Genomic DNA, 24,804 nt, shown 5'->3' with positions numbered 1-24,804 from the left:
CTGACAGGTAAGAGTGGAATGAAGGTAAAGAGTTTGACTTCCACTTTCCACACCAGATATGTTTTCATGCTTTTTGTGAAATGATCGAAGTGTAGTTCTGCTAATGTTCTTTAAAATAAATGCCGCTTGGTTTGATATTTTGTTTAATGCAATGACATTCAAGCAATTTTAAGTGGCTTAAGTGTCTATGGGGTTTTATACTTTTTGATACATTTTAGCAAACAGTTATACAGTTCTCTCTAAAATAGCAGCCTTTTATTGCAAAAAATGTTTTAAAGCAGAAAATTGTCCAGTGATAAACCCAAATTCAGCATTGTTCATACTATGCAAACCACACAATTGTCAGCTTCACTCCAAAAAAAAAAGTTTCAGAGGATCACAACAGCAATTTGGTCCTTTACTCATGGCAGAACACAAAACATTCATTTGTTTGACAAGCATCTAATCACATGATACTCTTTACAAATCCGCATCATCTTTAAAAACAACTGCACATATTGACCAAATCTTAATTACACCACACTAACCACACTGTAAAGTCAATACAATACCAGTAAGAGCATCACTGGCTCACTGAGAACACTTGTTGGGTAACTTATCACACACACACAAAAAATTCAAAATGTATGCAAGTGCTACAGAAAATATGAATGGCACATTTGTAGTTTAAGTTAAGGATGATTGCACAGGGATCGTCTCTCTTAGCACATCGTTTAAGCTTTGTTATGGAACACTGATGAACTTAATGGATGAGATCATGAACAGTATGTCATCATCTTTTCTGAAAAGCGCAATGAGAAAATACAAAGAGCTGGTATGGTATAAAAATAAATGATACTGGCAAGACCAACTTATTGCCTGTGGTATGATTATTAGTTTGGCAATACATAAAACTACCACATTAGAGGAACTTTGGCACTTTTAATGTAAATGTTAATGTAATCTAGCTGTTGTCTATTCTTTACCAATGCATGTGCCATGAAAGGTAGAACAGACCCTTATCTACTAAGCTTGCTCTAACTCTTAAAAAGAAACTACGGTGTCACAAAACCAAATAAGTACTTTTCATTGCCTTCTAATGACCACTTGCCCCACATAATACTTAATATGTCCAAGACGGCGAAATCTACATCACATTTATAGCAAATTGCTCAACGGGTACAACTTAAACCAAAAAGAACCTGCTACAGAATAAACCTTAAACAAGAGGAAATCATTTCATTTGTAATAAAAAGTTCAATAACATAACATTTTTCATTAAAATGGAATAATAACATTCAAGTTGAATCCTGTGAAGTAGCTGCGAGGTGCAAATAAATAATGACAAAGTCGTGAGCAGCTTGTTTTAGTTCTTAGATAGAAATAACTTGTATGTCCAATTTCATGGAGCAGAAACGGGGACAACCGACTGCTCATACAATTAAAGCAGACTTAATTGGCTCACAGCAGGGTCTAGCGGCAGACTGATGAGTCCTTTGACCAGGCCAGAAAAATGACAGAACCGTAACTGGCCGTTGTTCAGACTAGATTGTATTCCTTCAGTGTGAGCTGCAAGATGGTGTCCTTGACAGCAGCAAACACGAATCTGATGTTTTCTGTGTCAGTGGCGCAGGTGAAATGAGAATAAATGATTTTTTCACAGTCTGGATTCAGGTCGACAAACATCTTCAGGATGAATTCCCGTGCGGCTTGAGCATCTCTCTGGGCTCCTTGCAGAGGAAAACAGATCTTGGTTAACCTGGTTAATACTGAAAATCATCTGAGATTTTACTTAAAATAACCTCCAACTGGGACTACGTTCACACTGTCAGTCCTAATCTGATAATTTGTGTATCCAATTGGATTCGGATTGTGTATCGTAGTGATGGGCGCTTTCGAAACACTGCTTCATGAAGCCTTTACGAATCTTTTGCTTCAGAGCGTGTATCACACTGCCAAAGTCATGTGATTTCAGTAAACGAGGCTTCGTTACGTCATAACCGTTTCAAAACGTTTTGACATTTCAATGATTAACCAGTGGATTTTAACCGATCTCTGATCAATTTTAGACGTGTAGACATTTTAATGAGACATTAGTATAATTAAAATGAATAATAGTGTCTTATTGGCCTGTTTAGCTGAGCCATCCATGAAAAAAAAAAAAAAAAAAGCCCTAAAAATGTATAAAACAAAACATTATACAGACATTTGATATTTAATCTTAAATGATTAGTAATTCCATTTGATAGATTTCACTTTCAATAAAACATCAATCAGTTATGGTTAATGTTTGGCCTGAGTTTTTGTTGTATTTACATTTTTGACCAGCAGGCGTCACCAGTGAATCATTTTGATAAGCACTTGATTCAATTGATTCGCAGCTTTGAAAGGCTTTGTTTCTCCCATCACTAGTGTATCGTAACTGTTCAGGGCTGCGTTTCACAAAAGCATCATAAGCCTAAGTTGTTCACAGAGACCATTGGGGGCAATTGTTCTACGATTAACTTAGGCTTATGATGCTTTGGGGAAATGCAGCCCTGATCTGATTTGTGTGTCCCATTGCTCTCTCTCTCTCTTCCATGGCAATGACGTTGTGTTTGTAGGACTATGCCAAAAACATTTGCAAAGTTGTATTAGAATATGACAATGTGTAGCTGCGGTGCTGGACTACTAATGAAGCAGCGACAGAAATGGAAGTGGCTTTATTCCATGCTGTCATCTCTGCCGCACAGTTAAAGAAGTGAAGACATCCCATTACTGGACCACAGAGATGCCTCCATTATATTATAGTTTTCTGCGTGACCTGCACATTGACAACAACACAACTCAAACTTCTTTCTGCAACCACGTCTGCTGTGTCTTTATGTTTTACGTGGCGTGAGAAAGTGACGTATAGGCAGAAAAGAGAAGAGCAATGGATTTCCAGATATGAGATTTTAATAGGATTTCAACCCACATATGAATGTAGCTTGAAAAAGATTTGTAAAAATTGGATTTCTTGTGATTTTTTTTTTTTTTTTGCCGTTCCCACTTGCTAAATATGATCGGATTTCAATTGGATATGCACAAACATGTGGACTGACAGGCTGAACAAGGCTTCAAAGTATGAGCAATAGAATTAGCAATGCTTTAACAAGCACCACAGAAAGACTCATGAAAAGCTACATAAATGGATCATAAACTTACAACGGTAAATAAACTGATTATTAAGACCATTAGTTAGTTTCTAAGAAAATAGATTAAACAAAACAACAAAGTATTTTTAGACTTACCATCATATTCAGGAAAGTAATCTACAAGATGTGAAAACATTATTTTCTCTTCCAAAATGTCTTTCTTGTTCAGAAAGAGAATAACTGATGAATTCTGGAACCAGGGGTATGTTATTATCGTCCTAAACAATGCTTTGCTTTCCTCCATTCGATTCTGTGGGGAGAAATAACATAACAGGGCCATTTTAGTGGTTATTTTAGTCCTACTTTAGTCCAGCAATCAACACTAACATTCAGTTCACTGCTTCTGACAATTTCAGGAAAAATAAAATCAAACTACTTTCATTCAAGCATTGCTAAAGTTTGCCAGCTTGCCATTTAAAGTAAAAAAATTAAATAAAATGAACTATTTCAGTCTCTACTGGTTACATGATCACATCATTCAACCAGAGCACGGAAAAAGCCAAAGTCAGTTTTTATACGGTCAGTATAGGTACAAATTTGATTAAAACGTTGAAAAAAAAATGTAGTGGTGTAATTATGTAAAAAAAAGAAAAGAAACAAAAGTTCATCATCACACATCAACAAATGTCCTCCTGCACGTTGGTAACTGCAATAACTTTTGAGGGTATTGATTTCACAGATTGAATTCAGAACAGTAAGTAATATTTCAAAACAGCTTTACTACTTTTTATTCTTTAAGAAGTAAGAATAAATAATCTTGCAAAATATAATTTTATATCCATATCTATATTCTAGGGGCTCTATATTTGTATTCAAAATATTCACAAACTTGTTAACTATATCATGACCTATTTGATATATTCCGACGGTCAAATATGTGGAAGTGAATGTGTATTCTTGTCATCTTTATAATGATCATGCTAGTTGATCTATAACACGTGATGGCCACCATATTAGTTTGCACCACAATTCAGAGAATCGGATTTAGCCTACATCATGTAAATTCATCCTTTTCTCCCGAAATGCACCAAAAATGGATGGTGAACTGGGAGAAGAATAGAGTAAACTTTATAGTTTCCTACACAATGTGTAGGCCTATCTGAAATGAATAAAACACATACAATTATAATTGAAAGGATTATTATTGCAGCTTCCATAGACATTAGTGTAGATGAACTGAAACTGAGAGGTCACACATCAGTTATGAAGGGACAATGCCCCCTTTTGCACCATCGTGGTGCCGGCCCTGTCCTTGACCCCCCAAAAAAGCATGTTTAGTGCTATTTACACTAACTCCACCCACTGACAAACAGGCCAGGCAAAATTACAATAGTGTAGGGGTAAGGTGCGTGGCAGAGGGTTTCGACGCAAATTGACCAGAGGTTCGAATCCACCTTTTGCCGAATTCGCTTTACTCCCTTTTCCCATCACATTTCATATCAGAAAGGCATTTATTTTCAATAAAAATGAATAAAATATTCAAAAAAGTGTAAATAAAGTGTCTAACGTGTGTTTAATAATCAAGTGTTAATCGGTTAGGGTTAGCTTTATTGTCCCAATAAGGCGGCATCCATTTCATAATTTTAATAAATATAATTATTAAAACGATGTTATTATTGCATACTGTTTAATGTACAACAACACTGAGGTGCAAATAGTATCTTCCACTAAGTATAAATATCATCTAACTACTATTTACACTTATTGCAATGAAAATACTGCTATTTTTACAGTGTAAATAAAATCTATCACTATTTTCACTTAGTGTAAATAGCAGATTACTAAGAAATGCTGTTATTTTCACTTAGTGTAAATAGAATATATTGCTATTTAAACAAAGCGAAAATAACAGCATGTCTTAGTAACTGCTATTTACACTAAGTGAAAATAGCAATATATTCTATTTACACTGTGTAAACAACAGCTATCGCTATTTGTACTTATTTTCTTTGCGATAGCTGCTTATTTACACTATGCTGTTTTAACTTAGTGTAGTATTTACACAGTGTAAATAGCATCTATTGCCACTGCCCAAAAAAAAAAAGACATCTATGAATGTATGAAAACACTGTAGTGATTTGTTTAATATAAAAGTTAAAGATGCAAAAAAGATGACATTAGATTATGTCACTGAATCTTATATCAATTAAACATCTGTGCTGAAAAAAATAAATCCATCACACAAACTAGTGTGTTCTGCCAGCATTTTAAGAGGCGACTAACAGCTTTGACTCCCTCTGCTGGTACTTCATTTACCTCATTGTCAGACTCTACCAGAACTTGGTCATATTCACTGAGTGCTACCAGGAACATGATGGAGGTGACGTTTTCAAAGCAGTGGATCCACTTCCGTCTTTCTGACCGCTGTCCCCCTACATCCACCATCCTGATGAGAAGGAGGGGTCATGAGGTTAAAAGATCACACGCTTTGGGAGCAGTTTGGGAACATGCATGCATCTGAGCACTGGGCTGTATTTTTATATCAGTGTAGTACTAGATGAACACCTGACTAGAAGAGTAACTGTAAAGAGAAGTCTTACCTGAATATGACACTGTGTAGGTCGAAGGGGTATTCAATGATGCCTGTTGTGGGCACTCTCACCCTGAGCACATCTTGCTGGGTGGGAACGTAGGAAGGGTTGGCGATGCGATCTAGTGAATTTAGGTAACTGTAGACAAACAGCGAACATTTTACAGCTCTGAGACATCTCTATGTTTTCTACTGCAATATAAGAATATGTCCAAGTTGCATTTTACCTCAAACAACAAAAAACAAAAGTATTATATGTAATTTATTCTGGATAAATGAAGCATATCTTGTTGGCATTTTTTTTGCACTGTGAAAATATTTAAGCTAATTAAGCACATTCCCCATTCTCAGTAGCGTATTTGAATTTTTTCCATTTATTTTTAAGAACATTTAAAAAAATGAAATTTGAAAATTATACATTTATTTAAAAATATATATGTTCTTTTTTCACTACAGTGATAAAACAGATTTTTTAAAACAACCGTTTTGTGTTGGAATATAAAACGTGCAGAACAATTTAGATAGTATAGCTGTCAGAATTACATGTTGGTTTAGCATATTAGTTACATCTTCTGCAAAAACTCACTGTTTGTCAGACTACAGCTCAGATGATAAATATTTCTCAGAGAGATTTCAGAGAGTCCCCCAGTAGCCAATAATATTATCTCTTAAAAGTTTTTTTTCAAAATGCCTTAAAATAGTTTGAATGTAACTCTACACCCTTGTCTCATTTAGTATACGCAGTTCTATAAATATATGCAAACTAGCCCAACCTCCACTCACTCGCACCAGCTCAGAGATCCACACATTGACTTTATTATTTACAAGGTAGTTTGTGGCGTCAGAAAACCCAGCGATTTCAAACTGCGTTTTTGAGACTGTCTTTGGTTCACTGCAGTTTTAAGAAGAAAATACTCAGCAATGGTGCTGACTTAATTTGTACATGGTTTTTCTTAAAGCATATTAAAAACATCACATAGACATGTGCTTGATTTTCACCACAGGGGGACTCTTTAAGTATCAATTTGGTAACAAATGTTGACAGTAACAGTAAAGAGCTCAGATCATTCGGTCTTGGGAGAATTTGAGAAATGTTTGGATGAGAACTTTGAGTGCAGACTTTTGGCGCTTTTCCACTACACAGTACCAGCTCGCCTCGGCTCGCCTCGCCTCGCCTCGACTCGACTCGACTCGACTCGAGCTCCGTTTTCCATTGCAGATAGTACCTCCACAATAGTACCTGGTCGTCATAGCGACGCTGCAGGAAACCGCCGTGACTTAATCTTTTACGCGAGACGCACGAGACCCACCCGCTACCCACACACACAGGACAATGGAGAAAATGTTTTTTATTCAGAATACTCCGTCTGGCGCGTGCAATGATGACGCAGTGAATAGTGACGATTCTCTCTGACCAATCAGCAGTCTGCCGTGTTTTCACGTCACATTTTAGTATCGCCTCAGCTCGCCTCAGCTCGCTTTAGAACCTCGCCGGAGGTGGTACGAAAAAAAGTACCTGGAAGCAGGTACAGGTACAACTTTTACACAGTGGAAAACCAAACAGAGCCGAGTCGAGTCGAGTCGAGGCGAGCTGGTACTGTGTAGTGGAAAAGCGCCATTTGGTGCCCTTTCCCTAACAAGGATACTCAGAGAAGCAGAAGACTTCATTTAAAGCCCCATGTGTTCCACATTTAATCTCATTGGCGTGTAGGAGAAACAACTGAGACATTAGAGAGGTCCCATTGTGATTCCTCTTTCCTATGGAAGGTAAAAAACACTCACTATTTTGTGGAATCCGAGAGCTGGTATTCTCTCCTCCGGTCATAGCACTCCTGAATTCCTGGGTCATTCCATAAACTCTTGATGGCATCTACATAGGGGTTGCCCAACATGAAGACCTTCTCTACATCTACTTCTCTGACAATGTTTGCATTGGCCTGTGAAGAAAGCATTTAAAAACAAAGCAATGCATTTAAAACAGTGATAAGAAGCTGATGCTTCAGCCAATGGGACACAATCAACACTAAACGTCATGTCCTAGCCCACTTATACATAACCTGGTTACAACTTTATTGACCTGTTTTACTTGAGACTCAAATTTGTTGAAGTACTATTTGTCTAAAGTTCTCACTTCACCTGACCCAATAAGATGGAACTTGATTGAGGCTGTGTTCCATAATATTTTAGCTACACACAATGGAAAATGGGTTTGCCTTTGGGGATATCTACAAATGGAAAAAAGCAAGACGGCACATTTCTGCAAGGCAGTAAAATGGTATAATTAATTTCATAGCTTGGAGGGGTAATTGTGTTAAGCCTGGGCAACATGATTAGCCAAAGTGATTGTATCTCTCTCAGGGTATTTGACTCAGTGTTTGACCTACTTCATGGCAAAGTTATTTGAGTTGCACCTAATCAATTTGAACTTCAGTGTGTAGTTTTATACACATAAATGCATTTGGAGCAGTGGCAAGCAGCACAATTAATCTGACACATTAAGCCATGACTCTCATGCAGGCAATGCAATTTGAGTCCAACTCGCAACATTTTCCACAATTCACTACAATATTTTCATATCCAGGGCTTGACATTAACTTTTTTTGCTCACCAGTCACTGTGGCTAGTGGTTTTCCATAGTTACTAGCCACTCAGTATTTTCACTGGCCACAATTTTGACATTGATACCATAGGGAAAAACCGCCATATAGATATTTTTTATATTATCTCATAATTTGGTAGCCGGTATATTAGGCTGCTGTCACTTTAAGACCTGACTCAGGAACCCATTATACTGTTTTATATAGCCAATATACTTGTCTTGTGTGCGCACACTTTGGGTGTGAGCACAAAAGGGAATGAGTAAAATTATGCTCAATACGAGCAATCCCATGGTGAAATTCAAGCCCTGTAACACCAACAATATTCATCCGGAGCAAATGAAATGCGTGACTAAAGGGTTTGTGTGTAACTCACTGTTGGAGAGATGAGATCTATCCTGCGGAAGAGTTGCAGATATTTCAGTATTGATATGTATCGAAAAATCTATATTTTTGACCACACTAGATTGCACTTAGTTTATTTCAGATGCCTTTTTAAAAGACTACTATTGAAAAATGTATATTAGGCCTATATAAAATTCAACCCGCCAAAGTGGCTAGTAGGAGTGACTGTTTACACGCCACAGCTGAAATACGCACTCATTTGGCGGGTTGACAGGTGTTAATGTCAAGCCCTGGTCATATCTTTAGGAGACGCACAAAAATGCCAATCTGTAACATTCACAGCACTATATAATGTACATTCCTTCATTATGAAAGCCTTGGCTCACCCTTTAAAAGTTTGACCTGTGACCATGTCAAAGTAACAAATGCATAACAAATCCACAGACACATCATAAAAGAAAGAGTGAAAGGGGACGACAAATTATTGTACCTTATTATGTTCATATTTGTAAAGGATCTGGAGAGTTTCCATTGCTCGTATCATGGACTGCAAAGATGTGAAGATGTTTTGGTAGACCAGCTTGGTAAAGCTTCTCCTGTCCTCTTCTGAATAGCCCGAGCCATGAATGATTCTCATCTGTTTAATAAAGGTGCTTTTCCCACTCTCTCCAGTTCCTGAAAGTTGTAACATGTGAAAAGTAAAGTGTTAGCAGTGGAAAAATCTGGTTCTTTCCCATAAATGAGCAATACACAGATTTTCTTGAATCATCATTCCAAATATGTTCTAATGAAGTCTATGTCAAGTCAAGTAAAGTAATTTATATCAGAGCCTTTTACAATACAGATTGTTTCAAAGCAGCTTTACAATGATAACTGGAAATGAATGCCACAAATGGATATACAGCAGCTCTAGAAGAAAGTCATTGTCTAACTTAAGTAAGTTTTTAATTGATTCATTTCCGTTGTAAAAATCATTAGTTATTAACTTAGGGGCAATTTTCACAACACCGTTTTCAACTGAAAACAGAAAACTTAATGCGTTCTGGCTGTTCATTTACAAGACAACGGCGTTTTGGTGGCCTGGGAATGCAAACTTTGAAGTAGGTTTCAAAGTGCAAGTTTTTGAAACGGGTTTTAAAAGCGGCACTGTTCACTTTAGGGGCTTTTGCACTGGATAGTTCCAGGAACTAATCACCAGGATTGTTCCCCTAGGAACGTTTTCTGGTTGCATTCACGTGACCTTTATTTTGACACGGCTATGAAACGCCAGAGCCTGAGCAAACAAACAATTCTCGCATTCTCCGTGTTCATTAGTTTACGATCTGTCTAACAGTCCTGTCTAATATGTTATTAGATCGAACTATTATACATAGAAAGTAGACAGTAATGAAAAGTTATTAGCGTATGCCATGTGGTTGATGTCCAGAGATGCTACGGCAGAAATACATAATCATGTTTCGCCTGGTCCCCTCAAAGTTGCGTTGGATTTTCTCCTCCGTGTAAAGGTTAAGAGGCCCATCTATATGTAGAGTTAGTTTGTGGAGTAAATATAATCTGTGTGTTGACACAGCCTTTTTAAAAATGGTGGGTTCTGGTGTTTCGCGTGCGTTCGCCAATCAGTGAACACTAACGTCAAGTAGGAGCTAAATTAGTTCCTCCAAAATAGTTCCTAGTTCCTGCAGTGTGAACGCGCCAAAATCTGGGTACTTCCACCAATAGTTATAAGAACCAAATAAAAGGTTTGGTGCGAGCCTTCGTGTAAACTTCAAAAACATGAATCTGTGAAAACGGTGACGGCGCATAGTATATTGGCATGTGCGTTTGGATGCGTAGTTAAGTGCGCAGTCAAGTGCAAAATTTTGTGTTCGTATAGTTAAATAATCAATTACATCATTAAGTAATCAATTAAGGTATGTAAATGAGCCTGTTTTCAATAAGGTTAAGATTGTAGCTATGTTTTGGAACATGGTAGCTTGTTTCTAGTTGTATGACCATCAATCATGTTCCCAAAACCAGCTTGACCACTTAAGGATCGTTCACACAAAAATTTAAATGTTGTCATTACTCGACCTCCAAAAGCTTATCCAAACATGTAAAAAAAAAAAATATTATGGAATTCAATGGGTGGTCAACTCTCTGGTTACCAACATTCTTTAAAATATCTTCTTTTGTGGTCAACAGAAGAAAGAATCATACAGGCTTGGAACAACATGAGGGTGAGTAAATGATGACAAAGATTTATATCCTTTTAAGATGATAACTGGTAGATGGTCTCTTTCCGGTCAAAGACAGCGAACTTACACCAACTATAGACCAGCTAATGTCCAGTTTAGACAAGTAAAAAAAGAAGAAGAAAAAGCTGTTAAATTGAATTTCAGCATAGAGAAAAATAGAAAGACAAAATCTCTCTCTCTCTCTCTCTCTCTATATATATATATATATATATATATATATATAATATATGATATCTATAATTATCATTGGAATTCAGGAATTAATCTTAAAGGACCTTTAAAATAATGTTCTTATAATAATGATGAGGCATATTGTTATAGGATATAGCTATTATAAATGTTTTGCGAATCGACTCGAGTGACCAAAAAAGGAATCGAAACAAAATAACAATTAGCCTAGCTGATGCATATATTTCACATTTTGTTTATAAGCACTAAAGCACGAGTATGTTAAGAGACAATCAAATCTCACCGCACCTGCAACAGTTGTCCCACCTGTCGAGCTTATAATATTCTAAATATAGCGGATATTTACCTTCCTCTAAAAAAAAGACGTGCAGTGGTCGAAGACACTGAATCAGTTACCTAAGAAACGTATTTGAATGAATGCTTTTTATTTTCAGATGGCAGTTTAAAAATAAAACTACTTGCAGCTGTTACGCCTTGACACATGCACGCAAGTTTTGGTAGAGTCGCACGAAAGCACCGGCTCGTAACGTTACCCAGCAGGAGCAGTTTGAGCTCGCGCCGAGCGTCTTTCTTGTCACGGCGGAGCTGTCGCTCGATCTCATCGTTGATCCGCCGCGCTTCTTTCGCCTCCTCGCTGAGGCAGCACGCCATGATGGAGTCCAGCGTCATGATTCTTTTTACGAGCTTTTCAGCAATTCCATTAACAGAACATCAGTCCCAACTCAAATGCAATCATCCAGACGAGGCAAGAGAAAGAGTGCCCCTGTAGCGCGTTGAGGAGAGAATCCAAACCACATTCAAAATGGGCCAGTGACTGAAATCCTGATGCGGTTTGAGCTGTTTTGTATCATTCACAAAAGCAACAGATCCGTTGGAATTAATAACTCCATTGCACGTTGTTTTTTATATTTGGTGTTCAGTATTGAATGTCTTTCTTCAATACAGTGGTAGTTCCTCTTTAGACTGTGTTAAAGCTGTCCATTAACTTGTGGTGGGGGTTATTTGCATGAATGGTGTTGCACCCCTGTAAAAGTCGATCTCCACACCGGGCGTGGTATCGCTGAATATGGCCGACAATTCCCTGGAATGCCGTTTCCAAACGTTGTGAACGCTACAACACTCTTGCTCATCGGACAGGATCCGCGCGTTTGAAGCGATTGTGTAATTTAGTCCATTAGGTTCTTCACGCCTGTTGATTTAAATCCCAGTTTGAATAGGCTCGATTTTGACTCTCGACTCTTCCATATGCAATAGGGATGTTGATGTATGATTCTCGAACGAATCATTCTTTTGAACAGACTCTTCTTAATGTTTCGAACGAACCGATTAGCACGCATTTGTGGAAAAAAGTAGACTGTAAAGAACTTTGTTTAATAAACCGTACAACGGGTGATAATAAAAATAAAAAAAGCACAAACGGCAATATTTAGCCTACCTTAACATTTATTTTGCTACAAAAGTAACGAGTAAAATGATCAGAGGGACTTATTCTGGTTTGACTCAAATGAATCAATGTTTGAAATCGACTCAATTAAATGAACTATCCGAACCAACCGAATCTCTAAAATGATTCGGACTTGTCTTCTAATAGCCTATGTTCATTAAGGCATCAGCATCATCCACTCCCTGTTCAGGGTTCCTACGCAGTTTGGAAAAGTATGGATGGAAAATAATGTAATTTGATTTAAGTAATTTCCAGGTCTGGAAAAGAATGACAAAAAAGAAAGAAAACAGAGCATGGAAAAATATTTGTTTCCAGACTCTATATAAAATTAGGAATTTCTAAAATAAAATAAATGTATTATAGCCTACAAGCAGAGTGTTTCATGGCAAATGTTTAGTGATAATTTAGTGATTGTCAAACACGACCGAATGGTTGCAAAACTGTTTGTCTTTACCATAAGCTAATCTCTTTTGAACTTCACTAAAAGAATGTTTATTTGAATTTTATTTGATCAAGATACTACATATCATTTTAAGGTCAGTTTGAAAGGCAATGTCTTCCAGTGGTAATTTGGTGAATATACTAAATATAATGCTGAAAATGTATGACCCATTTATGTTAAATATGGTCTGAAAAATCCACAAGGTTTGGAAATTAGAATTTTGAAATGGAAAATGTGGAACCCTGGACCAATCTTAATACATTGTTTAATGAAATTATATTAGAATTTAGGAACCCATACTTTGTAAATAATCCTTTCTTACATGATTCCAAAATAACACAAAAAAATTGATAGGAGACATTTGTCCTACAGGGAGCTAAATGATTACAAAACCATCTGTAGAACAAAAGTAATTTAATGAAAATATTTCATCATAAACCATGTTCTCATTATCTGTCCTGATCCCCCTCTCAGGGTTTATTATGACTGATTATATAGTTACATGATTTTTACACTTCCTTACAGTCACATGTTTTCCTTTTACTGTCTTTTCAATACAAGTGTTCTGATAAACACAACATTCCATAGAATATGATTTAGGAACTTGACCTGCTGATAGTGTCTTATTGGGTCTCATCATGAGTTTTATAATTAATGGTTTCCAATTATGTAGGACATTTCCAAAGAAATCCTGTATACATTTCTTTAGTGTTGGGAAATTAATTTCTTGACCTAAATTTGATTTTTAGTGAATAATGGTGAAAAAAATGTCAAACAATTACTTACAACAAATCTTCACAGTTTATTCGCTATAGTTTAGAAAATGGTAATAAAATATGACAAGAACTCAGAGTTATCAAATCAGTTGATATTTCACTGGTTTTGTCCATCCTTCTATTAGACTGTCTCACAAATAATTAGGTTGAATAGCTGTCAGCTGTTAAATTTAAGTGCACAATTAGATAATACCAATTTAGGTCAACCAATTACCAAGCAATGCTTAATTTTGTTCAGTCTGCAGTGTAAAAAGATTGCATTAGCAATAAAAAAATAAATAAAAAATAAATAAAAATAAAAACACTTATGCAAACCAGGTCAAAGTGTCTGAATAATTTTTGGTCCCAAGTTTTTATAAATTTTACTGCTAGTCCACTGTATGAAGAATTTTCGGTATAATATGTCAGTTTACTTTATTTTGCTATCCTCACTTCCATAAATGAACTAGTGTCCTGCAACCACTATAGTTAAAAAAAATATCTAAAAATGTTTAATGTTGCCTGAATCATAATCATGTTGGTTCAATGGCCAGAGGAGAACTGGCCCCTGACGGAGCCTATGGGTTCTCCAAAGGTTTTTTTCCTTCATTCTGTCACCTGATGAGTTTTGGTTCCTTGCCACTGTCGCCTTTTTCACCTTTGTTGCCATTGGCTTTTGACTTGCTTAGTTGGGGACATTAAAATGTAACATTTAATTTAATATTCAAAAATAATATTGATCTGCCTGCATTGACACCATTATGAGAACTGAACTGGACGATGACATCAAGGTTTTCTCTAGCCTGGATGCCAGCCCGAACCCAAAGTACTCCCCCATATTCCTGGCTGTGGAAGAACAAGCCAAGAGTGAGTGGAGGGATGCTGAAAGTGAAAACTGTCAAGGAATGTTAAGTGAGTTGACAGAGTGAATAAACTTCCTCAAATGCGTCATGCTGATAGGGTAGACATGGTAATTGTTTGATGACAAGCTGATTGGATTGATTATTATTATTGATAGAACGTGCTCCTCCCGAACTTTGTTTATAAAACATCATGTGTAGATTCCGCCATCGCGTCTGTTATAGAACATATCGACAGCGCATTCATTTGAAAAGAGGAACAGAGAACCGCGATCAAGGCATTTGTCGATCGGAAAGATGAATGAAGAACATACGTCACTTACTCCGTTGCTCTGATTGGTTGTAGGTCTATCCAATTGAGTGCAGAGGCATTTTCCTTCCTGGTTCGGTTGAAACACGCCCCATAATCACAACCCACGCCCCATAATCACAGCCCAACGGAGACGGAGCAGTATTCTGACTAGAATCCGAGTATGACGACGTCAGGCTAGGTTTTCTCCAGAGCGGCTATATAAATTAACTAAATTAATAACTTTTTTACAACAAAAATTAAACATTACTGAACTTACTTAAGCTGGACTGTGATGCTATTTTCTTCTGGAAACAAACTTTGTTGCATTATTTTCCTGTTATCACTGTAAAGCTGCTTTGAAACAATCTGTATTGTAAAAAGCACTATTTAAATAAATGTGACTTGACATGCGACTATATATATATATATATATCATTTAATGTTTAATGTTAGTTTTTATAGATTGCTGGGTAGATTAGGCTACTTAAAAATTGTAGTCAGTTATTGATTCCAAATTGCATGACAATTTTAGTTAATAATGTAATCCAGATTACTAATTTTAGGTAATCTATTAATTCGGACTACATTTTGATTACTTTTTACCCAACTCGTTTATCACATTGATTTGAATAGGATAATATCGTACCATATTGTTATAAAAATACAGAGAGAAAATATATTCCATTCTTTATCATCAACAACATGAAGTGCATTAAATATTACATTTCATAAGGGTTTCCCAGACTGGGGTTCGTGAGTTTAATTAAAAGCTATATTAAATCATAAAAATGTAAATAAATAATTTTTAAAATAAAAACAAACAAAATCAAAATTTATTTTAAAAACAGGCCTATGTGTTTACCAGCTTGTCATGTGACCATTAATATCAGAGAACCCTGAACTTCATTTTATTATTTTTATAATTAACTTAATTGTATTATTGACCTAACTTATTAACTTAAAATTTAAGGGCTTACTTTAAGTAAATATATTTGGGCAAAGAGGTTCAGCAGACAAAAAAGCTGGAGAATCCCTGCATTGCATGTAAATATGAAATTACATGAATGTGTACATTTGAATGTGTTTGAAAGACAAGCCTTCCAGAGACAGTAATACAAGGTTAAATTACTCAATAATTGAGCATTCAAATAATGTGTTTGTCTGGAGCTGATTAGATATGCAATGTTGGGAAAACACTTCTTAAAAAGTGAAGTGATTTCTGTAAGTCCAGTGATGAAGTGCTGTGTGGGTCTCAGTCTTCTGTATAGGCTCATGACTAGTGGCTGGTCTGTGTGTGCAATTCAACAAACCTGAAAGACCTTCTGAATGTATATAAGCAGTAAACTTATAGAAAGTTAAATGTAAAATATAACAAAGAATCAATGAATTATGAATAATTTACTGCCATTGTGAAAATAACATGTAATCATTTAATCAATAGATAAGTAGTGTGATTAGGAGTAGCCTATTTTAAAATGTAATATAATTAATTACAAGTACTTCATTTCCAGATTACATGTAATCAGTTATTACCCAGAACTGGGTATTAGTTCATTAAAATAACCCTGGTTACTAGATTCCTATATGCACTGCACATTTGAATTGCATCTGTCCCTTTGAATGGAAAAGCACTACAACCAAGATACAAACACACAACCAACAAGTCATGTTTTAGTAAAAGGTGGCACAGATTTTATTTTATTTTTTAGATTTGCAGCACATTTTACAAAGACACCAGAGGGGACAATGAGAAAGAAAGAGATATGAGATCATGGAAGAGACCGGCAACAATTTTTTTTTACAGAGAAGCATTTATTCCCCCCCTCCCCCAAACCGTGGAGAGAAAGAAGTCTAGAAAGATCCATCTAAAATGGTAAAAACGCTTACAAACAGACGTACAAAAGCGCCAGCAAGATTTAACGGATCCCAATGTCAATGGAGTAGAAACGGTCAATCCATCTCTTGAAGTTTTTCGAATCTGAAAATCGGGTTGAGAAAACTACAAAAAAAAAAAAAAAAAACACAGGAATGAATCATTTTCCCATCCTGAATACCTTCATTTTTCAAATCAAAATAGACGTTCATCCTTTAAATAAAACGGCACTGATATTAAAACTTTAAAGAACTGAACTTAATATTTACATTTCCCCCAAAAAGTCTCATCATCAAGAAAACAAGATAAATGGGATAATAAATTCATTGGCCAAAAAAAGAAAAGAAAAATAAAGATTACATTCTGCATGTTGCACAGACTAAGCATGCAGCTCTGGTAAGGCCAACAGCGGACATCACAGATGGGCTCCCTCTACTTACAAAACAGTACAATCAATAATGGAAAAATCACGTGCAGAAAGAATATGTTAAAGAAATAAGAGGATCCACTTGCTTTTGAGAAAACTTTTCCCTCAAATATGTTGTTTAAAAAAATATTGTTAGGAGAACTGGCAGGGAGCACATCTACCCAAGAAGCAGAGGAATGTAGGTTCTGAAAACAAGTTGAAGTGAATGGGTATGGCAGTTTGGCTTCGATCTCCACCCTCTAGAAGAACCGACCAGAGTACTGCTTCACGCTGAAAGAGGAAATGACACGGATGAAAACAGAGACAAAACCTCATAGTGCTGGGACAGTTCAGCCAGCGGCCAAGTGATTTATAATCGGAAAACGCTGTTACAATAAACAATACAAAAACTGTATTATATAAAAAGTAAATACAGTGCGTACATCATCTGGTTTATAATACACTGCAGGAAACATTATTAAACATGTTGATTTACTTAGAGCATTTTAAGGTTGTTTCCTGACTCTATTAGCATCTTTAAGGTTTACTCATACTAGCAAGCAACAGGTATTAAAGTCAACATGAAACATTTTCATACTGTGAAACAGGATATTCACGTGCACATTTCTGCTGTCATATCTCTGTTATGCCCACACACAGATACTTTAAAACATCAGAAATTTGACGACTTTAACTCAAATTAGGTAGGGATCGACTAGTTGATTAGTACGGATGACTAGTTTTTCCCTTCATATTTTGTTTTGATATTTTAGCGGCTATGCGTGCAAGCAAATAAATTTGATTTGACTGCCATTTAGCGGTTTTACCTAGGGCTGTGACGATAACCGAATTACCGCAATAATGAGATTCCTACCGCGGTGTTGAGGTCATCACTGCACTTTTTTTCTCCGAGGCCTTTGCAAGACGAGCGATGTACCAAAGTGACAGCAATCAGTGGCGAGCACTTACTGATAGCGTGACTCGCTATTTGGTTGAAGAAATGGTGCCATTCCGTACTGTTGAGATGCCAGCGTTCAAAGCCATGCTACAGGCTTTTGCTAAAAAATATGTACTTCCTGACCGAAAGCATTCAAATTAACAAATATTTTCATAACAACATGAGCCGACTGGAATAAAGAAAGAGATCAGCGTGATTGATATTCAAAATGGAAAGAAAGCCTAAATTTTGTTTAGGGTTTGAATATCTGCAGTCCTAATTTCGGTTTCCATTTTTGTATGACGAAAACAGACTATTGATACCTGCTGATATAGACAGATATTTACTTGCACGCTGGCGCAGAACACACATGCTAGTTGACAGTCGCCTTTAGTCCTTTTGGTGTGCTCAAGCGCAGATTTTTGGCCGAGACGCAGCCGACGAGAGGAGTCAAACACAGTCAGCTTTCGTCGCCGCTAGTTCCTTTGAACATCGACTTGGTGTGTCCCGCAGAGGCTTAAAAATCAACTGGTCCAACTGGCTCTTTTAGCAAGTGTTGACCAGAGATGATGTATATAATTTGCGGGCATCAGGGAGCTGCTACCAATATGCGGGGTATTGAAATAGCTTTTGATCAATTTGTCAATGACGCTCAGGATATGTTGAGCAACAAAACCTCCGCCATCGTCTTGTCAGTCATCTCTCCTCACTCTCTTCACGTCATAAGTAAAATCTCGACTCTGCAGCTCTTTATGGAGCAGAGCAGACGCTTTTAGTTTATAATTGTAGTTTAATTGTTTAACTGCTGTGAATTCGAAATTGGTATTGAGAATTGTGAAAAATAAAAAATTATGGTTTTGTGGCAACCTTATTTCCAGCTAAAATAACCATATTGTGATATCTCAGTGAGAAAAAAAAAATCTTAGTAATTGTATCTCATGATAATAAGACCACATCAATTAAGAAGAGTAAAACAGGGTCCATTTTGATTTCATGCTGACTTTATATTTAACAAAGTGACTTAACAATACCCATGCAATAAGAGTGAATAAGAGCGTTTCATTATTTGCATGAGAACATCATTGCATGTTACAGACAGGAGCCAGTTTTGCATTAGAAAGCAGTTACAGTAGAAAGCTAGCATGTAACAGTAGAAAGACTGGTTTACGTCCATGCTGAATCAACAAACAGCAGAAAGACTTTAAAACAGCTTGATTTCAGGCAGAGTTTAAACCAGAAAAGACATGGTCAGATGAGAGTACAGATGTTAGTCAGAGTAGGTTAAACTGGCAGGCCTCTTCAGTTAGGGTGGGTGAAATGTGTTTGAGGGTAGGGGCAGATGATGCTGGGCCTGTGCTGTAGGGCAGACTGTGATTTGTTGTCACTTCATCTAACTAACAACAACAAAATCACAAGTCTTCCACACAGAAGCAAGCCAGCGTTTACTCCACTCTCCTGGGTCCCACTCATTTGCCCCTCTGTAAATTATGTTTGGATTCTATCCCAAATGGAACTAATAAAACAAACCCTTTTGTACACATTTCACAAAAGGAAAAAATGTGAAAAGGTCAGGCAAAGAGAAGTGCATGAAACAGCAGTCAAACGTATATGAAAGCATGAAGCAAGTTTGTAGAACTATTGAAAATACAATTTAGTTCCACATACAAAAGCAAAAAGAGACAGGCAATTTGGATTAGCATTTCAGGACCTCTATAGGGGCTTTCACACCAGAGAGTTATAGGGACTCAGAGGATCTAGCCATCAGGACAGTCCCCTGAGAACTAAATTTTTTCCCTAGGGCCATTTTCCTGGATGCAATCGCACTGCCAGTAGGAACTCTGAAGTGACGCAAGCTGTCACAACGCCCTGCCACTCTGGTTGTTATGCAGGACTATCTGGTAGTATTATAGCTTTTGCCGTGTGGTTAATGCCCAATGTCGCTAAGTGAGCAGAAATACATAATCACGTTTTGCTTGTCCCTTCAAAGTCGCATTGGTTTTTCTCACCGTAAAGGTTGAGAAGTACCTAGACTTCGGCATCAGTCTATCTATCGCGGTTTTCCATGTTCATGGAGTAGGTTTGTGGAATAAGTATAGGTAAGCGATTTACACGGCTTTTTAAAAATGTGTTTCGTATGGCCAATCAACGCATAGTTACTTCATCTGTAGTTCCTATTGCACTGGGTTAAACTCTATGATGTAGGAGCAACTTTAGTCCCCCCAAATTCCTATAACTAAAATAGTTTCCAGTTCCTGCAGTGCGAACATGCCAAAAAGCGGGTACCTCCGCCAATAGTTATAGGAAATATGAAAATGTTCCTCCGGTGCGAAAGCCCCCCATTTTCACCCTAACAAAATACAAGACTTAGTATACTTAAGGAAACAAGGATTTGTGTAACTGTGTCCAAACCAGGTATGACAATATAAAGCAGATGAAAATAGATTTTTTTTTCTGTCCAGAAAAAAAGCAGATCTATAAGGATCGTTATATGAAATCATTAAAGAACCGTAATTGTTAAGTGGAATCAGAACCCACACTGAAATCTAATTCTGATTGGCTATGATTCAGCACTGCATTTTTGTGACAGAAAAGAGAAAAGTTGCTGGAAACCTGTCGCACCTGGTCAGGACACATGATGGTTAGGTGTCAGGATGGGGTTGTGGTAAAGTGATGGAATAGGTGATAGACTTGCCTGTTCTGTAGTAGATACTGGGCATTCTGAATCTGGTCCTGTGTGCCTGTGATGGTAATAATCCGGTCCTCTGAGCCCTCCAGAGGCTCATCTATTTTGATAGAAGCTCCCGACTCATGACGAATCTGCTTGATCCTCTGTCCGCCTTTCCCAATGATTGAGCCGGCCAGCTAGAACAAGAGTTGAGCAAAGCTTTAGTAAGTACGATTCAGGGTTATTATGGTATGCTAAAACAATTGATTTGAAGTATTTGAGTTAAATTCAATTAAATAAATATCTGCCAACAACTGAAACATCAAAAATAAATAGTTATTTTGTAAAAAATAATAGTCAGTATTTTGGGTGTGAATTAGGGCTGGGTATAGACCTTTATCACCGCCCCCATGTCATCACATCCGGCTCCGATTAGTAGCGGATTCGAATTTCTGCCTGCATTGTTAATGGATGATAACCAATTTTGCCAAGAAAATAAAACTTAATTGAATTTGATAATAAATGTAATATGTAGTCTTATGTGATACCCCAGCATGTATGGGTCTCTTTCATTTTAATGTGCACCATTATCAGAGCGATCAAATTGTCAGGGCTGCCAGATTTGCTAGTCATGAGATGAATAAGGATCTGCACGCTGCTAAAGTTAATACCAGAGGAATAGTTGTAACGCACTGTTTTAATTTGAGTTTTTTATTGTTGCAACAGGTTCATTATGATTAATCTCCCATTTTGTCTACAATATACTGCCATCTGATTATTGCACTCAAACTTTGTTGTCTCATTTAAGAGTTTCTTTTAATAATCAGCTCTGGGCTGGAAATATTCCCTTATTTGAACAACTTTTCAACTGTACAAATTTGATACTACTTGATTTTGTGTGTGTGTGTGTGTGTGTGTGTGTGTGTGTGTGTGTGTGTGTGTAGATAGATAGTACGCTTGTGCGCTCCCCTTTAAATCAGAATAACATGACTTTCTGTCATTATACCCAATTAATGATTGTAAACTGGTGTTTTTTGATAAGTAGCTGTGATGAACTGAACATGTTGTGAATTGGACTGCATTGGCTGCGTGGTGTGTTTTGGTGATGATACACAGGGCAACTTTTTGAGCAATGTTACTGGGCAATGTTGCTGTCAACGAGCAACCAGATGAGACACAGGGTCCACGACCAATCTAAATTATCCAGATAGAAATGTATTGCCCATTTTCAATGGGAAAGTGCCCAAGCAACAATCGCTCGGCAACATTGCCCAGCAACATTGCTCAAAAAGTTGCCCTGTGTATCATCACCTTTTGTTTTGCATGCAAGTTTCTTGCCATTTCACAGTATACTGTCATTTTTGCATTCTGTCTTAGGTAAATTTTGTTTCTTTTGCCATAGCACTGAAGATTCAGTAGTGGGAGAACGCTGACAAAAGAAACTTCTAATAGAACAAAATTAATAATAAAACCAAACTATGCAGTTGTGTGTTAGTCATTATCAACTGCATATATTAGCACAAAAATAACAGAAAACAGAGAGAGTAAAAAAAGTGATTATATATAAATAAATATGATTAAATATATAATATAACAATATATAACAAATAATATATAAATAATACTAAAAATGGCACTGGTGCTTAGATATGGGCAAATCAGACTCGGGTCATTTCCCACCCACTTGTCTATCTCCCTACTAGGGCTGGGAATCACTGGGTACTTCACGATACGATACGCGATACATGGTTCACGATACCGATAATATCACGATATGGCGATAATCGATATATTATCAGTAATAACTCACAATATATCATGTTTTAAGAAATAAAAAATAAAGAATTTTAATTAGGAAAATGAATCTCCATTTATTTTTTGGGATGAAACACAATAACAAAAACAACTTGTGTCTTATCAGTTGCAACAAAACAGTCACAGACACTTTGCTCGCAGATGATTTTTTTCACTCGGGAGAAATCGAGTGGAATCGATGCTCGCATGGGCGCGGCTCGCAGCATGTGAGAGGAATTACGAGCGGAGCACGTTACGAGCACCTCCCGACCTCCCGAAATTTTTTAAACATGTTTAACAAATTCGGGGAGTCGGCCCGATTTTCACCAGCTGTCCCCTATTGCCCTAATCATACACAACCACGTCGATGGGGCTATACCTCAGTGGCAGCAACCATACAGCGTGCGCATACACTGTCACACACACACTTTTCTCTCTCTCTCAAGTTTTTATGTTGAAAGGAATGGCTACTGTTCTCTGCTTTTCAACAAATCATTTGCACACATTTATGTCATTTTTCTATCTGAAGCTTTGCCTGCATGCAACATGACGGTCTCTGTGTTTAGCGCGAAAGCACACGTGATTGCTGCCGGCTCGGGATAAAATTCGTGCAAGACAGTCGTGCCGTGTACCAGCTGCTTTGACGCGATTATCAGTTAAACTGACTCGCAACGTGTGCAATATCACGACCTCCCGAGTGTCCGAACTCGCACCGTGTACGCCCGCCCTAACGGCTTTTAAGATCGATACTTGGCAAGAGCGCATCGAGAATCGATCGCGGGAGAAAATATCGCCATATCGATATTTTGCCGCACCCCTACTCCCTACTATTTCCACTCATTTATGTGCACCACCAAATAAAACGCAAAAATCCGCAAAAACAAAAATCTACCTAAAATTTTTAATCTAAGAAATAGTATGAAAGCACAAACTATAATAACCTTATATATAATATGGTTAATAAATCTGCACATTTTACACTCACATCTTTAGGGATGGTCACTTGTGTTGTAATAACAGGCCCACCAATGTCGCTGTAAGAACCTCGACCACCTGATGACACAAACATCTTACTGTGATTCAGCCATTTTATAGTTATATGTCGGCCTCTCATTCACTCTTATACAAGCATAATTACAATATTTAATTCATATTCCATTATCACAGTATCTGACACTCACCAGATTGGAAGGGCTCCCAAGAAGAATTATTGTCTTCAGGTGAAACAAGAAAAGAAAAGAAAATGGAAAAGGTGATCAAGATATCAGAGCTACGACAGAGAAGGATAAAGAGAGAAAAGCAGGAAACACTATGCTATCAAGAGGAGTGCAGTGCTCTGTTTGACTGGAGGTAACCTTGAGCTGGTGTGTGTGTGTGTGTGTGTGTGAAGCTGAAAAACTCACCATATCCACCTCCACTCTGTGTACAACGATGAAAAAAAAAAAAAAACATGGAGTCAATTCAAAGAGCACAAGCATACACTCAAAGCACATTCTACATGGATAACTCATTTTTTCAAGCTCCCAATCTGACACATACATTTAAAATGAAAGCAATAAACCACTCGAGGCCATGCAATACAGTGATTTTACCCCACTTAAAGGTTTTTAGGTCACTGCTTCACACACCTAACTCTCCTTACCACTGTAAAACACTTGTAAGGCTTCGGTTCAAGGGGCCAATTGCTTTAAAAAAAAATTGTGGCAACAGCAAAATGACAGATACTAATGATCAATAAATAATTAAAACTCATTTCTATTGCATTGCAACATTTATGACAATTAAGCATATTTACCCTAATTTTCATACTGTAATCTCGTTCAAAAAATTGTCACAATATTTAACTCATTGCATTACAATTTCTGTATTACAATAGTGAGCCCACTGAACAATGAAAATGGAAGGAATAAATATTATGGTATCAGGAATCAAAGGAGGAAAATGGATTAGTTTGTCATGAATTTGCCAGAATGCCAAAATCCTTAATTCTAAACAGTCTTCTTTTTTTATTATTGCAACAGAATATATTGTCGTTATAAAAATAAACAACTATTCTATAGAATTTATTACATCGTTGATATTAGACGATTGATAGAATAGCATATTGGCTATATTACAGCAGCTTTGAATGTACCACATCCAATTAGAGTCTAAACTATCAGTTTGTACAGCAGAATTCAGCATGAATGTGCTTGATCCTCTCTGTGGACAACGACAGGCTTGCCATCTTCCAGAGAGCAGCGTTGCACAAAGTTCATTGGCGAGTGTGATGGCTTTCACCTACGT

At 37.0% G+C, this 24,804-nt stretch overlaps 2 protein-coding genes across 7 annotated transcripts in view; both read right to left on the bottom strand.

The window, feature by feature from the left end:
- Nucleotides 1–374: 374 nt before the first annotated feature.
- On the bottom strand, nucleotides 375–12,434 carry gnaq (guanine nucleotide binding protein (G protein), q polypeptide). Its single transcript, XM_082171491.1, has 7 exons — nucleotides 11,584–12,434; nucleotides 9,118–9,302; nucleotides 7,468–7,622; nucleotides 5,696–5,824; nucleotides 5,412–5,541; nucleotides 3,252–3,405; nucleotides 375–1,709 (listed from the first exon to the last, which is right to left on the bottom strand). The coding sequence occupies exons 1-7, from the start codon at nucleotides 11,717–11,719 to the stop codon at nucleotides 1,519–1,521; spliced, it is 1,080 nt and encodes a 359-aa protein (XP_082027617.1). The 5' UTR covers nucleotides 11,720–12,434; the 3' UTR covers nucleotides 375–1,518.
- Nucleotides 12,435–16,512: 4,078 nt separating this feature from the next.
- Nucleotides 16,513–24,804, bottom strand: part of hnrpkl (heterogeneous nuclear ribonucleoprotein K, like) — a 29,539-nt gene continuing 21,247 nt past the window's right edge. For 4 of the 6 annotated variants that reach the window (XM_082171470.1, XM_082171471.1, XM_082171472.1 and 1 more), the window contains exons 12-16: nucleotides 23,922–23,937; nucleotides 23,700–23,732; nucleotides 23,504–23,571; nucleotides 20,752–20,921; nucleotides 16,513–17,413 (exon numbers count right to left, since the gene is read on the bottom strand). In XM_082171470.1, the coding sequence (XP_082027596.1) occupies nucleotides 17,383–17,413; nucleotides 20,752–20,921; nucleotides 23,504–23,571; nucleotides 23,700–23,732; nucleotides 23,922–23,937 (318 nt within the window). In that variant the 3' untranslated portion in view covers nucleotides 16,513–17,382. The remainder of the gene's footprint in view (nucleotides 17,414–20,751; nucleotides 20,922–23,503; nucleotides 23,572–23,699; nucleotides 23,733–23,921; nucleotides 23,938–24,804) is intronic. The other 2 variants (XM_082171474.1, XM_082171475.1) reach the window with 1 other exon arrangement.

The sequence above is a fragment of the Leuciscus leuciscus genome (genome assembly GCF_965113295.1).
Source record: "Leuciscus leuciscus genome assembly, chromosome: 5".
Classification (NCBI taxonomy): Eukaryota; Metazoa; Chordata; class Actinopteri; order Cypriniformes; family Leuciscidae; genus Leuciscus; species Leuciscus leuciscus.
This window is presented reverse-complemented; position numbering and strand designations above follow the sequence as displayed.